The sequence below is a fragment of the Archocentrus centrarchus genome, chromosome 17 (genome assembly GCF_007364275.1).
Source record: "Archocentrus centrarchus isolate MPI-CPG fArcCen1 chromosome 17, fArcCen1, whole genome shotgun sequence".
Classification (NCBI taxonomy): domain Eukaryota; kingdom Metazoa; phylum Chordata; class Actinopteri; order Cichliformes; family Cichlidae; genus Archocentrus; species Archocentrus centrarchus.
Genome location: NC_044362.1, coordinates 25,262,176 through 25,277,010, shown reverse-complemented (window position 1 = coordinate 25,277,010; position 14,835 = coordinate 25,262,176). Strand labels below are relative to the sequence as shown.

The 14,835-nt window shown below is 39.9% G+C and overlaps 1 protein-coding gene across 1 annotated transcript; it reads left to right on the top strand.

The window, feature by feature from the left end:
* Positions 1–2,366: 2,366 nt before the first annotated feature.
* Positions 2,367–12,078, top strand: LOC115795938 (activin receptor type-2B-like). The gene is made up of 11 exons (XM_030752090.1): positions 2,367–2,792; positions 6,248–6,455; positions 8,259–8,374; positions 8,755–8,906; positions 9,092–9,235; positions 9,420–9,563; positions 10,299–10,447; positions 10,675–10,789; positions 10,992–11,130; positions 11,382–11,512; positions 11,793–12,078. Exons 1-11 carry the CDS (start codon positions 2,741–2,743, stop codon positions 11,985–11,987), a joined length of 1,545 nt encoding a protein of 514 aa, XP_030607950.1. The 5' UTR covers positions 2,367–2,740; the 3' UTR covers positions 11,988–12,078.
* The last annotated feature ends 2,757 nt before the right edge of the window (positions 12,079–14,835 follow it).

Here is a 14,835-nt window from a genome sequence, read left to right as displayed (position 1 = left end):
ATCGCATTTCATTGTAGACATGGCTACAGGGTATGATTCAGGTAATTGCTTTAAGTGCTTTGCTTTCCCTTATACTAATGGATCCATTGCAAAGTTATGTAAGATATCCTGAATACCAGTCCCACACAGATTAATAGATCTATGTGAATTGTATTTATCCAGGGGGGCAATTAAATTGTTGTAAAAGCTTGAAAAAAAAAAAAACTTGCAGCCTGATAATCAACTTTAGAAAATACTCTAATAAAAATGCCCAGTTTTTTGGCACCTACACAAGTGAATGGTCTGTAGAGTCAGTGCTGTACTGTGTGTCCTTCCTACATATACAGTGTATAAATCAAAGGAGAAAGAGGGATTTTGCACAGGGCGACAGAGAAGCTGTGCCTGCACTTGGGAGCTCTGCTACCACCTAGTGTCATCTATCTATTTTACTGCAGAGCATTGACACTCAGCTCAGGGTTCTCTAAGGATCGCGGCATCATTAACACCTGAGATTAATCTGCTACATGCTTTGTATAATGTGTACAATGATGAAATTTAAAAAAAAAGAACAGGAAACACAATTTCCATTCAAAAGCCCCCCCCCCCAACCTTGTAGTTTTATCTTATAGTGCAGATTTTACATATTTAATGTATTTTACGCTACGGACAATGGAACACAATTGGTGAAAGACTGGTATGCTGTGTAATTACCAGTCTTTTGTAACACTGTGAGCTCATAGTTTCATGCTTTTAATGTGCCAGTGTATCATTTTCCAGATGTTCTCATTCTTCTACAAATGTCACACCAGGGCTGTGGGTGGTGGACCTTTAATGAGCACTCATGTGCTTTCTCTTCCAACTGTCATGACAACAGAACATCTATCTTTACAAGGTTTCACTCTCGGCCTCTATTGAGTTACAGGGTCAATACAGGATAGCTTAATGAGGAAATGCTTTGTCTTGAGTTACACTGAACAACACTAGTTTAAGGGCGATTACCTATGGCTAACCCTATTCCTAAGCCATTTGCTGCATAAATTGGCTGAGTGTCACCAACATGCCATTAGTCTGGATGTCAAAGTAGGAGAAAGAGTAGAGGGGCCGCTGAGGAAAGCTTAATGGCATTTTAACAATGTCACTGTTGATTTTCTGTGATGAGGGGACTATTTATTTTGCACAAAAGACCTCAATTTTGAGAAAGTGTGCTTTAAATGCTAGAAAGGAAACTATGCACCTTTCTATTTGATCACAATAGATAAACATTCTGCGATAAGTACACCTTGACTGCTTGCTCTAATGGAGGCACACATTTCTTCTTCAGTAGGAAGGATCATAAAAGAGAGGTGGGATATGCAGTGAACTCTAATTTTTTTTGAGGGGAATTCTTTTCAGCTGTCTGTTGGCTTGAATACTTCATGAACTGACCAATACTTTGACACTAAACACCATTTTTTTTTGTGCAATGTCACAGATTATTGCAGTTTATGGATAAAATTATAGCTTGAGCTATTAAAAGAAAATCATATTTGGACACTGAAGAAGATTATTATCACACACTGTAAATAAAAGGCTTGGCAATACATTATGCACCACGGTTTGGCTCGATCTTCTGTATATACTTTATATTAATACTGTGTGATGGTAAAATGAGTAATTAGAACGAATACATTTTAAATAGCATTTATTGCATCATGTTGTTCCAAATTAGGTCAGCTATTTTTAGCACTGCAACTTATGCATAAAAGATCATACAGACAGAATTTAAGTGGCTACTTGTAGGGATGTAAAAGCTATTTGTCACACTGACACAGAGGACGGTGTGGTATATTATGCAAATAGCAGTAAAAGATCATTCTAAATTTGAGCAGGCTTCCTTTAACGTTCATAGGCTTTAGCTAATAACTGTTAAAAAAAAAAACCCGAGTAATTTCTCAACTGTTTTTTTTTTTTTTAAAGCGCGCAAACACATTCCATTCATACCTACAACCGCAACTGCATTACTCAGTTAGCCTCGAAATAACTATAACTAACATTTAAACGCGAGGCTGACTATTAAGAACCCAAAAGTAGTCTGTTCAATCTAAACCCCGACCCGCAGAAAGTGCAAGTCTTGTGTGGGCTTGGAGCCGGGACAAACGCTGGCGTGGAAAACACACACCTCTCTCCCGCATTTGTATTTCTACCGTCATGTGTGTAAAAATGTGACAATTATCGACAGGAAGCTAGAATAAAGTCATTTCAGGCGTGTATCTGCGGTGTCGTGTTAAGGTCACTCGCTGGCTGCCTGAATTCCCCTCTTTGTGTTTATACATCCGGGTTTCCCTGTTTGCAGCCCATTCCCCATTTAGAAGCCATTTTGGACACAGATCAGTAACATGCATGTAAACCCCGACCGACCTCCCGACGCAGCGGTGCTACTATTCAAGTGAATAACCTTAAAAAACAGGGCTGAGCTTCTGTCTCCGGTGTTTTCTCGGCTTCCCATTCGGTTTTTGGATCCACTTCCGACGCGAAATGAAGCACCTATTAATGGAGTAACAACCTGGCAGTCAATTAATCGCCCCTATCTTTTCTTGCAACATTGTTGCAGCGTCGCGGCTATTGACACGCGCTGTGGCTGTGCTGCTGCTGGTGGTTAGGCTGCTGGAGGGACCGGAGGCCTGTGGTCGTTTTGATCCTGGACTGATGTTTTGGGCCACTTGAGTTTTAATGTTCGCGACGGAAAGCGGGGGAAATCTCTGTCCTGTATTTAAAACGGAACATGTCTTTTTCATGGCTGACTTGTTCACTTCTTCTGGGAACTTTATGCGCAGGTAAGCCGCCGTTGTTGGTTCCGAATTTGCAACAGTTTTGTCGAGCAGTTTGTCACATTTTTTTCCCTTTTGTGTGTGTGTGTGTGTGTGTGTGTGTGCGCGCTTGTGAGGAAGAGTAATTGTCTGCGTTTGAAATTCCGACCCGCGAACCAGTCCACGGTGGCGAGTTGTCTAAACTTTGTTGGCAGCTCGTTCAGCTGGGATTTTATTCTTCCAGCCATAATCGCCTTTTCTCTGTTTAGCTCCTAAAGATGTTCCACTCGAGAAATATGTGAACACTATTATTCTCTCTACCCCTCAAAATGCAAACACTCAAATAACATGTATTTTTTTTTTTATTGAGGATATAATTTAAATATATAAATTTAAATATATAGACGTGTCCAAATTTAAAACTGTTGCTCCTTCACTGTGGCAGGAATAGAAGGCAGCAGCAGCTGCATCAACATCCTGAAACCTTATAGGCTACCTCTCAGGTCTGCGCTCGTTTGTGGTTACAGGCTCAACAAGAACCTTCCCAAAACACTCTCCTCTCTGTAAGGATTTACACGAATCAGTGGTGTTTGATTTTTGAAGAGACCGCAGCTATTGTCACAAGTCAGGTCTTTGTCGTGAATTGGGGTTATTGTCTCACACCGCTCAATTTCCACAGCCTTTGACTTGGTACCACGTGAAATTGGGCATGAGGATTGTTTTTCTTTTGTTTGCCGTGTTTTCTTCCAGCGTTTGTGAGCTCGTGTGGGTAGTTTAATATCCCAAACGCGACTGCACCCCCCCATCCTAAGCCAGGTATTCTCGGCTGTGACTGAACGGAAGGCTTTGAAACAATCATTTCCACTTTAGTTTTTCCTCGGACTGTAATAAAAATGTAATTGAAGCGCAGCTTTCTCTTGTGTGCCAGTAGCGCCGTGGCTAATGTCTTTATGGTTAATAAATTAAGACTGGCGGTGTACAGTGAGCTGCTTCTGCGGAATTCGTGTTGTTGTGGTGTAAAGGCTCAGTAAGTGACAGAGGGAAGGGGGTTGGGGAATGATATTGTAGTAAAAGTCCTGGCGGGTCATGTGACCGCAGATATCAGAAATGCCATCTCGGCTCAGTGAAGCATTGAGCATTACTGCTGTGTTAGTTCGTGTTTTATTCTTTATTACCTCTTGCTTCCTTCCAACCTTTTATAACGAGCACGATGTTTGGTCTCTACGTGCATTCCTGTTTCTTATAATGAAGTCAGCTGTATGCTGCTGGAAAGCGATATGTATGCATGCATGCGTGCCTCTGAGTGTGTGTGTAATGGGTTAGTGGGGGTAATATTGGGGGATGGGCAGGCTCCTATAGGCAGGAATTTAAAGGGACAGGCATCTTTTTTTTTCCTCTCTCCCTCTCTGAACAAAGATTAGGCATGGATGTCCAAGCTGAACTGAGTGGCATGTACAGCATGTTACCTGCTTTTGTTTGCCACAAATACAGTTAAATAATAATTATCATGCCACTGGTATATTTTTACAAAATTTTGCCCATGTACAACACCACAGTTTCTTTGAAACCAAGCAATTAAAATGCAACTAGTTATAGTACTGAGCTTTAATTTAAGGGGTTTAACAATGATTGCATTTACTGTGTGTGACTTGCATTTTTTTTTTTATTATTTCCTGTTTTTTTTTTTGCATTTTCCCAGCCTCAAAAGTAATTGAATAATTAACTGGTAAGACTTTTGATTTCCAGGCATTGCCTGTTTTTTTTTTTTTTTTTCCTCATTACTTAATGAAAAAGTAATGAAAGGTCCTGAGTTGAATTCGCGTTGCATAGCTGTTCTTAGGTTCTCCCAATTCACAAACCAAAGTATTGTTAATCCAAATAAAGAGAGCCATCATTTGGCTGACACAGGGGAGAGAAAAAAAAAAAACACAGCGAAGTGTGAATTTGGCACATTCTTAAAAATTGGGGGGAGGGGATAGACTAATGTGCTTGGCAACAACAGAAATCCTGTGAGACTGTGAGTGACAGTTAGTTCTTTTGTTTTTGAAGGACTTTTGAACATCCAGGCATGAAGGTAGGGGTCACACTCAGTAATGGGTCATTCTTCTAGGAAATTCTCCCAGAAAACACATTTTTAAGAAAGCCTGCAAAGTTTTGCAACAAGATTTTCTTTGGACAGATGAAGCCAGACTTTTATTGGAATGATGGCATGAGAAGAGGATGGAGAAAAGGGGGCTTATGATCTGAAGCATTAACATGTCATCTGTCAAATGTAGTGGCAGTAGTTGTATGGCATGGGCATTAATGGCTGCCAGTAGAACTGGGTTACTGGAGTTTGACTGTTGATAGAAATAGTATAGAAACAAATACTGGAATTCAGTCAAATGCTGCTGAAGTCATTGGATAACCTTTCACAGTGCAGACTGACAGCGAGCCAAAATGCATCGCAGAAGCAAACTTTGAGATTCTTAAGACAGAGAAGGTGAATAAAATGGCAGTCATTCACAGGATCTCAGCCCAGCTGGGTGTGCTTTTCACATTCACTGAAGATAAAACTGAAGGCCAAAATACCCACAAACAAGCTGCAACTGAAGGTGGCTGTAGTCAAGGCCAAGCAAAGTATTTGATTGCCCATGGCTTCCAGACTTCAGTCACTGAAAGAATTTACACCCAAGTACTGAAAAGAAGAATCCTTAAATTTATAATTTTGTCCAATTACTTTTGAGCCTGTTAAAATTGAGACCATATTAAAAAAACTCAATTTGCAACAGGTTAATTCAATATTTTTTTAAACCCCTTGAAAAGCTGAAGGTTCACACTTAAGTCACATCTAGATTGCTTCCTTTCAAATCCATTGTGGTGTTGTAAAGAAACATAATTACTGAAATTAAGTCACTGCCCAAATAATCACGGCACAGACCGTATGCTTTGTGTGTGTTGCACGTGCCTAAAATGAAATCCAAGAAGAGAAATGAGAATAATGCATTTTCATTAAAGAATTCAACACTGGGAGATTGACGGCTATTGTTAAATTTCACTTTAATTTTTTAGTATTTCCTCTTCAGTGCGCTCAAAGAAGGTCTTATCTATCTTTCCAGATGCGTCTCAAGAAGGATGCAGTATTCTTTATCTATAGAAGTAGAAATCCAGTGTATTCATGCTCTGTTTCTATACCACAGCAGGGCATATCATTGTTTTATAGCTAATTGAATTATGTAATTTTCCCCTTCTTTTTAACTTTTTACTCTCTGAAAAGATCTTTAGTTAATGTGATTATGCACAAATTTCTTAGCCCAGAGGAACTCCCCTTTTTACTACAGAGAGCTCCCAAACTTGGCTACGTGCCAGAGTGACGATGGAGGCTCTGCTCAGCGATGTTTCTTCGTGGCACAGAGCAGAGCCTGCGCCATATGTCTTTGCTTCCACTGTTGAGTTTCAATTCATTACGATGTGAGCTGACTGAGGCTTTCTGTCCTTCTCAGGGTACAGTCTTGGCGAAGCAGAGACCCGGGAGTGTGTGTACTACAATGATAACTGGCGTTCAGAGAGGACCAACCAGAGCGGCTTCGAGCGCTGCGAGGGGGAAAAGGACAAGCGACTGCACTGTTATGCCTCCTGGCTCAACTCCTCAGGGACCATCAAACTGGTGAAGAAAGGCTGCTGGCTCGATGACTTCAACTGCTATGACAGGTCGGGTAACTGTGCGAGGTCATACGCCACTGCGAATTTGCATTTATATTTTATGTACCTGGCTCGCACCCAGACTGACTGACAGTGAGGACAACAGAAATATCTGCCTCATGTATTTCAGTGCATCGTTTTTCCTCCCTCTCATCTTTGCACTGTTAAGGACAGAAACTTTAAAAAAAAAAAAAAAAAAAAAGACATTTATCATTCATCTAAAAACTGGGTTTAATTTCATAAATGTGAACCAGTTTTTCTCTTTTTTTTTTTCCACTACCATTTAGCCTTGTGATCTCATAAAACAATAGGTGTCATCTCATGCTTAAGGGATGTTTTCCATTTAGTTCATTTTAAAGAGTAAATGACAGAGCTACATGGAAAATATCAATTGCAGGTGCTAAATGCAACCAAATATGACCAAAAAAAACCACAAGGCAAAAGATCAGTATTATATATTACCAGATTAACTGTGACCCAATTTCATATAGTTTGATACTGTTAAGCAAGCAGTCTTAGAGGTATACTGAGACAGTAAAAAGACATGTTATTACTTGCACATGAAGGCTAAGGATACATTCAGAAAGCTTATTTTATTTGATTTAGTTGCCGAAACTGAACAGCTATTCGGTTTAGAATGATATAAATCTGAGAGTAATGGCAAATATAGAGTATATATTAAGAAGCTGATGCCAGGTAATGTTTAGCAAATCATGTCCAAGTGTGTCAGGAAAAGTCTCTGCAGCCAACACATCACCTTCGTGCAAATGGCCAGATAACCCGTATGAACAGCGCAGAGCACAGCCTGTCCGCAGCCTGATGATGGAGGATACATATGGTGTCACAAGGCCACTCAGGATTTTATAAGTCAGGAGGAGAATTTAAAACTAGCTTTTATCAGAAGTCAGTGTTGAACTTTTGTGCCACAATCAAACTTTCCAGTTATTAATATTCTGTCCACAACCTTTCCAACAAGCTGGAGTCCTCTAGTGGCCCAGAAAAGAGAGCTGCAATAATTGATTGTGTGTGCGCTTAAGTGTGTGTATTATGCAGTGTTTATTATCCTTTCTGATATTTTCTTTGACATTATTTGCTTGATTAGTGTGCAGTTGTTGTGAGTTGCCATTGAGAAAAGCGTTAATTTTGAAATTTGAGCATTATAAGCATGTGACTTAAAGCACCGCTAGAATGGTATATGTAGAAATCGGAAGTTTAGATGCAGGTTATTGAAAATTTCACGAGGAATTATGTAGGCCTGAGCTGTTCGGGGGGTAATTACAATCGTCAAACCTGGAAATATATTTGCTGGTTAATTTCATCTCAGTGAAAAGCTCCATAAAACGGTTGTAGTAATTGAAGAGCAATGGAGCAGGTGGGGAATTCCGAGTACATGAACATTCAGTGTCACAGTGGGTAATGAGAGGAATATGCAGATGCTTTAAGTGTGAGAAATCCTGTGATTCCTCTGGATTTGGAACATCTGCTGTCTTAAGAGGAATAATAAGCTGAAATATTGGCTGTAAAAATAATTTTTTTTTTCTTTTTTTTTAACCATCCAGCACACAAGCAATCTATAAACGTAGTCCTTGCTGAGTTATATCTGAAACAGGTACAAGTAACCAAAGCTGAGAGGTGCATTAATTAGAGTCTACGGCAATAAACGAGAAATAAATTGTCTAAAACAAAGTAATTTATTTACATGACAACAGTAGACTGGCACTCCTAAGCTTTAACAACCAAAGATAATATCACAAAATGTTTTTGTCTATTGGGTCTAGAACAATAATTTAGATGGGCCATCTGTTGTTTTAGGCAAGAGTGTGTCTCCATGGAGGAAAACCCTCAGGTGTTCTTCTGCTGCTGCGAGGGCAACTACTGCAATGAACGTTTCACCCACCTCCCCGACATGATTGGCAGTGGCAACCGAGGTGAGTGGAAAATGCTATATGTAGGATGCATATATGTAATTTTTTTTCCACTGTGATTAGTGGCAGTGAATCTCTACATGTCAATGAGACTAAAAATCTCATTAATATTAATAAATGACTACATATTAAAGAAGGTGCTATTGTATTTGCTGGGTTTTGGTTATTTGGCCTGTATATGTGATGAATCTGCTTCTATTTTTTTGTTGGACAAAAGACAAAAATTAACCTCTGCATTAATTCATTTGTCAACTAAATATCAAGGTCAGACAATCTCTTACCCTGCCCATTTAAAATCAGCTCTGAGGGGCAAACACGATGCTGCTAATAGTTTACGTATCATAAAACTGATATGCTGGAATTATTCTGCATCTCCTTGACAGTGAAAATCCAGCCTCCACCCCGAGTACCGTCCCTGCTCAGTGTGCTGGTGTACTCCCTGCTCCCGCTCTGCGTGCTGTCCCTGGCCCTCGTTCTGGCCTTGTGGATGTACCGCCACCGCAAGCCTCCCTACGGCCATGTAGACCTGAGTGAGGTGAGACAGGCTATGCTCAGCTTAGTCTGAGAAATGTAAGGTCATCAGTCAGTACTGAACAGCTCAAGTGCTTGTCACCTTTGTGTTTTGTAGCACTGAAATTGTTAGTATTTTCAGGTGGATTAAGCAGTAGGAAAAAAGTGTCTGTTCCTCACCCCCCCCCTCTACTCCCTTTTGTTGTTCAGGATCCAGCACCAGCCCCTCCATCCCCCTTGGTGGGTTTAAAACCATTGCAGCTGCTAGAAATCAAAGCCAGGGGGCGCTTTGGTTGTGTTTGGAAGGCCCAATTAATGAATGAATATGTTGCTGTTAAGATCTTCCCAGTTCAGGTATGTCATTAATTTTGGCTTAAAAATATATTCTGTATCCTTCAGTGTTTGAAGAGACTCCTAATGATTCTTTTGAATACCCCAGATTCCATGTACGACTTGTAAGCCCTCATTGTTTTTGTCTTCCTGAGTGTTTCTTTAAATCTTAAAGTTCTAAAAATAACTCCTCGGTTTGTGTTTACAGGATAAGCAGTCATGGCAAAATGAGCGAGACATATTCTTGACCCCAGGGATGAGACATGAAAACATCTTGCGTTACATTGCTGCAGAGAAACATGGAACCAACATGGAAACCGAGTTATGGCTTATCACGGAATTTCACGAGAGGGTGAGAGCACTTCTACCCATATACAGAATATACACAGACCAATACATACAAGCCCAAAGCAAACTTATGGTGAGGTATACGGCTTTTATGTTGACTAGAACCACTGGAGGTTTTCCAATATTGAGTGAGCTCTCTGTTTACCTCAAAAAAAAAAAAAAAGTAGTACTGCAGCTTTTATTAAAAAGAAAATTTCACTACATATGTCTGATCTGCTGTTCCCAGTATATCCAAAAGCAATAGAACAGTACTGCTTAAACTTAACAACACTTTTGTTTTTACTCACGTAGCTGAAAAAGTTTGTATTTGATGTCAGCTATTACAAGGTAATAATGTGTGTTTGCCTTAGTGAAGACTGCAGTGACTGTTTGTCTGCTAGAACATCTTGTTCGTTAATGTGGATGAACAGTAATTTCCATAAGCATAACTGCAAGTGGGAATGATTGTTTTAGCGTCCTTTTTATTTTTGATAATTATACAAATGTACTTAGTTGGCGCCATCAGTGTGTTCATCTATTTTTTTTTTTTTCCCCAGGGGTAAATGTTAAAATGAACATTTTTGATACTTTGAAATGTATGAATTTTGATTGCTGTTAATTCTCCAATGGGAAATTATACCAATTCTCACTCCTTGGTGGATTCAGCACCAGTTTTTCTGTTATGTTATGCCTACGTCTGGATTCCTGTGCAGTTGCTAATCCTTGTTTCTTAATCCTTTGTGTATTTGTATGTGAGCAGGGATCCTTGACAGACCACCTGAAGGGCAACACTGTGACCTGGACAGAGCTGTGTCACATAGCAGAGACCATGTCCCGCGGTTTGGCCTACCTCCACGAGGACATTCCCAGTTACAAAGGAGAGGGGCCCAAACCCACAATTGCACACAGGTAGGAAAAGCAACCTGGATTTCTTCTACTCTGTGGTTAGTCCACTAAAAACCTGACTGTTGCTTTTGATTTTAACAGAACTCTTGCTTTACTGCTGCCCTCTTCTGGTTGTGCCTGATTTTAATATCTTTACCCTGGAAACCTGTAGTCAAATTTGTGTGGCTTCTGTGACTAAACTTCTCTGTAATTAAGGCATTGTAATGACTGTTGTGAAATGAATTCCCTAGGGACTTCAAGAGTAAGAATGTGTTACTACGAGATGATTTGACTGCAGTCATTGGAGACTTTGGGCTTGCTGTACGATTTGAGCCAGGAAAACCTCCTGGGGATACTCATGGACAGGTAATATAATCATTTTATTGCTGGTTTTCCTGTCTACATTGCTCTTATGTTTGTACAAGTCTCCTTCTTATTCTTAAACACATTTATTTTATCTTCTATATTATTTATCTTCTATATTTCAAGAATATGATTCCTCATGGGCTAAGTCAGTACCTCAGTCTTATTATACATTCATATAAAGCCAAATCCATCATTCGTCTAGGTGGGTACAAGGCGTTACATGGCTCCAGAGGTGCTGGAGGGAGCCATCAACTTTCAGCGAGACTCCTTCCTGAGGATAGACATGTATGCTATGGGCTTGGTGCTGTGGGAGCTGGTGTCCCGCTGTTCAGACACAGATGGTGAGTCAAAACAGTGAAGGAATGCCTTTTCACCCACAAAGCGCAAAGGTCACATTGCTTGAGCCCAGCCCAATAAAGAATTAGTTTTTGTTTTGTCTGCAAAGCAAATCAAGGGCAAAGGTGCAATGTGGATAATGTTACTCTTTAAATAGTTTTGATTTTTGCTCTATCTTTTCAGAAGTCAGAGTACTGCAATATTTTCTTCTTCTGCCTAACACTTTCCACTCTGTTGCCTTGCTGTCCCTCTGTAGGAACAGTTGGCGAGTACATGCTGCCATTTGAGGATGAAATAGGCCAGCATCCCTCCCTGGAGGATCTGCAGGATGTGGTGGTGCACAAGAAGTTGCGTCCAGTCATCAAGGACTCCTGGCTCAAGCATCCTGTGAGTAACAGTGGAAGAATAGCTACTGCATTTTCAGCAGCAATACAAGGAAGTCATGCATCCTTTTTTCCAGTGAGCCCATAGTTCTCTGAATGTGTTATGGTTTGGTTGTTTTGGAACTTAATAATATCTCAAATTTAGGGCTCCAAATAAAGTGATCTGTAATTTTCAGTGGGTTTTACTTTAAAATTATGAACAGAACATGTGTAGTTTAGGAAAAAGAGAGTACAACTACAGAAAACTACAAAAAAAAAAAAAATGTTATCTTTTATGCCTACAGGGGCTGAGCCAGATGTGTGAGACCATTGAGGAATGCTGGGACCACGACGCAGAGGCACGACTGTCTGCGGGCTGCGTCGAGGAGCGCATCAGCCAGATTGCCAGGACGATAGGCAGCACTACCTCAGACAGCCCCATCTCCCTAGTCACGTCTCTCATCAACGAGGACCTACCTCCCAAAGAGTCCAGCACCTAAACGGGTGACACCATCCTTCACCTGAGCTCCTGACTTTTTGTTTTTCAAACCCAAACTCAGCGGATCTCCGTGAATATTTAAAAAAATATATATATGTATAAAAAAAACAAAAAACATCTAGCAACTTAAATGCAGCTGCTATTTTATCCCAATACTGGTATTTTTTTATTTTTTTTTTTTTTCCTGTTTTAAATTGTGCGTGCGTGTGTGCGTGCGTGTGTGTGTTTCAAGTCAGATCCTACTAACACATCCATCTGCTGTAGTTGAAGTAGTAATAAGCTATGCGATGGGCACATCTGATAACACCCATGTGTCAAATCTTAAATATTGTCATTACCTCATGTATTTCTTTTGTTACTCTTTTTTTTTTTTTTGTTGTTGTTGTTCCTTTTTTTTTTTTTTTTTAAATTACCTCATGAGTTGTCATCGTTATATTTCATGTCGTGGTCCTGGTCGTCTGCGGCCAAATGAAACGAACCTTTTGCTCCAAACCTCAGACGACATGCTGCACACCTCGGAGGAACCGTTATAAGACTGTTAGACAACATATATACATCTTCCTCAGGGGTCGAAGCTTCTCGATTTTTGAACTCTGAGAGTGCTCCCTTATTTTAAACCTGTGAATTCCTCAAAATAGAAAAAGAAAAAAAAAATGGGCGGGGGCGGAGGGGGGATAATAAATAGAATTGGAGCACAGCTGTTTTATTGTAAGGGAGGGAGCGAAATGGCGAGCTGAGCAGTTGTATTGGACATTTTGGACTTTTTGAAGATTTGGGGCAAGTGTCTTGTCCTCGGGGAACTACCTCTCAGGTATTCAGTAGGCTTCTTTGGAACATTTTCTCTAAGTTAAGAGCCAAGCTATCCAGCTAGCTATGGATCTTTTTTTTTTTTTTTGATTTGAATTCAGAGTTACTCCTTTACCAGTGCCAGGGGCATTGATGGATGCTGTCTGAAGTTGCAATGTTACACATTCTTAATTTGAACTGTGTGTGTGTGTGTGTGTGTGTGTGTGTGTGTGTGTGTGTGTGTGTGTGTGTGTGTGAGAGAGAGAGAGAGAGAATCTGAAGACTAAATGATGTGAGGTGGAAAGAAAGTGTTTTTAAAGTAAGGGGGGGCTTCCTTGTGAGGGCCATACTTGAGTAAGCAACATGTCTGTCTTTAATTTCCATGAGTGTGTGTGTGTGTGTTCAATAGACTCAGTCGGACACCAATCCCCAGATACCTCAGTCACTGTATGTCATGCAAGGAGAGCTCAAATGGTTGCCTTTTGTCTCAAATGCAATGCCATAATTGTACCATAACATGAATACCATACATTGAATGTCCGTTAAGCTGCTGTGACTATTCCAGGATACTCAAGGATTTGTAGATGTACGTGTATTCTCTGTTAATATAATGCTAACGTGATTACTATCCACGATATTGTGAGGCTAATATTCTTTTTTTGTGTTTTTTATTTTGAAAGGGTAAGCCGTCAGCTGCTTACTCCTACAGACTGACCTCAGATATTCTGACAAGTACCTCAGGCTTTTTCTACATGTATATCAAATTGTGTTATGTATTTTATTGTGTTTTTTAGTAGTTGAGAGATTTTATTGTTGTTTGGGCCTCATGTCTGAGACTTTTTTTTTTTTTTTTTTTTTTAAGAGTCTGACCAGTTTTCACGGTGTTAATTCTCTACAGATTTAAAAGATGGGCAGAGTCTTGTAAATATGTGTGGACACAGTTGCCGAACATAGCTCTGTGGTTTTTGGTTTTTATTTTTAAAAATAGAAAATCAGGGCATTGTCATTTTACAGAAATGGAAAGAGATTTCTCACTTCCACCTCTATATATTTAAATAATTTTTATAATTAGCCCTGCAATCCCCCCCACCCCCTTTTTTTTTTTTGTAGAAAATAGTGTTTACTGATTTCAGTGAATAATGGTATCTGTTCCCCTGGATCAGAAGCTGTGTGGGTTGCACTTGCATTATAGAGTTCAGTGTATATTATCAAGAACAAACAAACAAAAAAAAAAAACAGATTCCTTTTGTGATTTGGCTGCCTGTTTTAACAGTATAGCCTCAATATTAACCTGCTGATGTGATGTTCAGACCTGTTTAGTGCTAGTTTAGCCACATTGGAAAACACACAGGCTCATCTGTTGTGCTTTGATTAGTGCTGTGGAAAGATGGTGATTTTTAACAGTGGTCTGTAACGCTTGCTGATGTTTTTGGTAAAGGATACGGGGGGGGAGTCAACCAAGAACAAATTATTTTAAGTGTTTGGAAATCATCATTGTGTTTGTAACCACATTGATTGACTGATGATGCAGCACCATTGGGATTTGTGAGCGTGGCATGTGCATGGTCCAAGGGTCCAGCAATATTTATTATACAGCAATAGTCATTTGAATAATCATAGTTTAAGACATTAAACTCAGCTGTGACTTCGCAGGTTTCTTCTGCAGCTCAATAAACTGCATCTCATCACACCTGGACTGTGTTCTGAAGGCGTGGACACGCTCAAGTCTCTCAATATGAAAAATGCTGAGGGTTGCAGTTTTAGTGCAAACTGAACGTGGCCCAGGTGCTTTCACGAATTGTGCCAGAAAAAAAATGGCGGTCGCGTAGGGGAAATCTGCTGTGATCTGTCGTTACCTCCAAATGCTGTCTTACACCCAGCTCTTCTGAACAGAAAAACCAGTTACCTCATGCAGTACCTCATTAGTAACACTAACATGGAGTCAGTCTCATCTTCAACAAAAAGAAAAAAAATGTATCAATTATTGTGTGTGTATATATATATTATATATATATATATATATATTTGACAAATGTAAAGGTTTTCTTCCTTTTCATGTGTGG

What these genes read in the sequence shown, in the direction of transcription:
- LOC115795938 (XM_030752090.1), top strand. Translation starts at nt 2,741, where the DNA reads ATGTCTTTTTCATGGCTGACTTGTTCACTTCTTCTGGGAACTTTATGC. An exon ending in TTAAGATCTTCCCAGTTCAG is followed by an intron (nt 9,236 to 9,419) that starts GTATGTCATTAA and finishes TTGTGTTTACAG; the next exon opens with GATAAGCAGTCATGGCAAAA. An exon ending in ACTCCTGGCTCAAGCATCCT is followed by an intron (nt 11,513 to 11,792) that starts GTGAGTAACAGT and finishes TTATGCCTACAG; the next exon opens with GGGCTGAGCCAGATGTGTGA.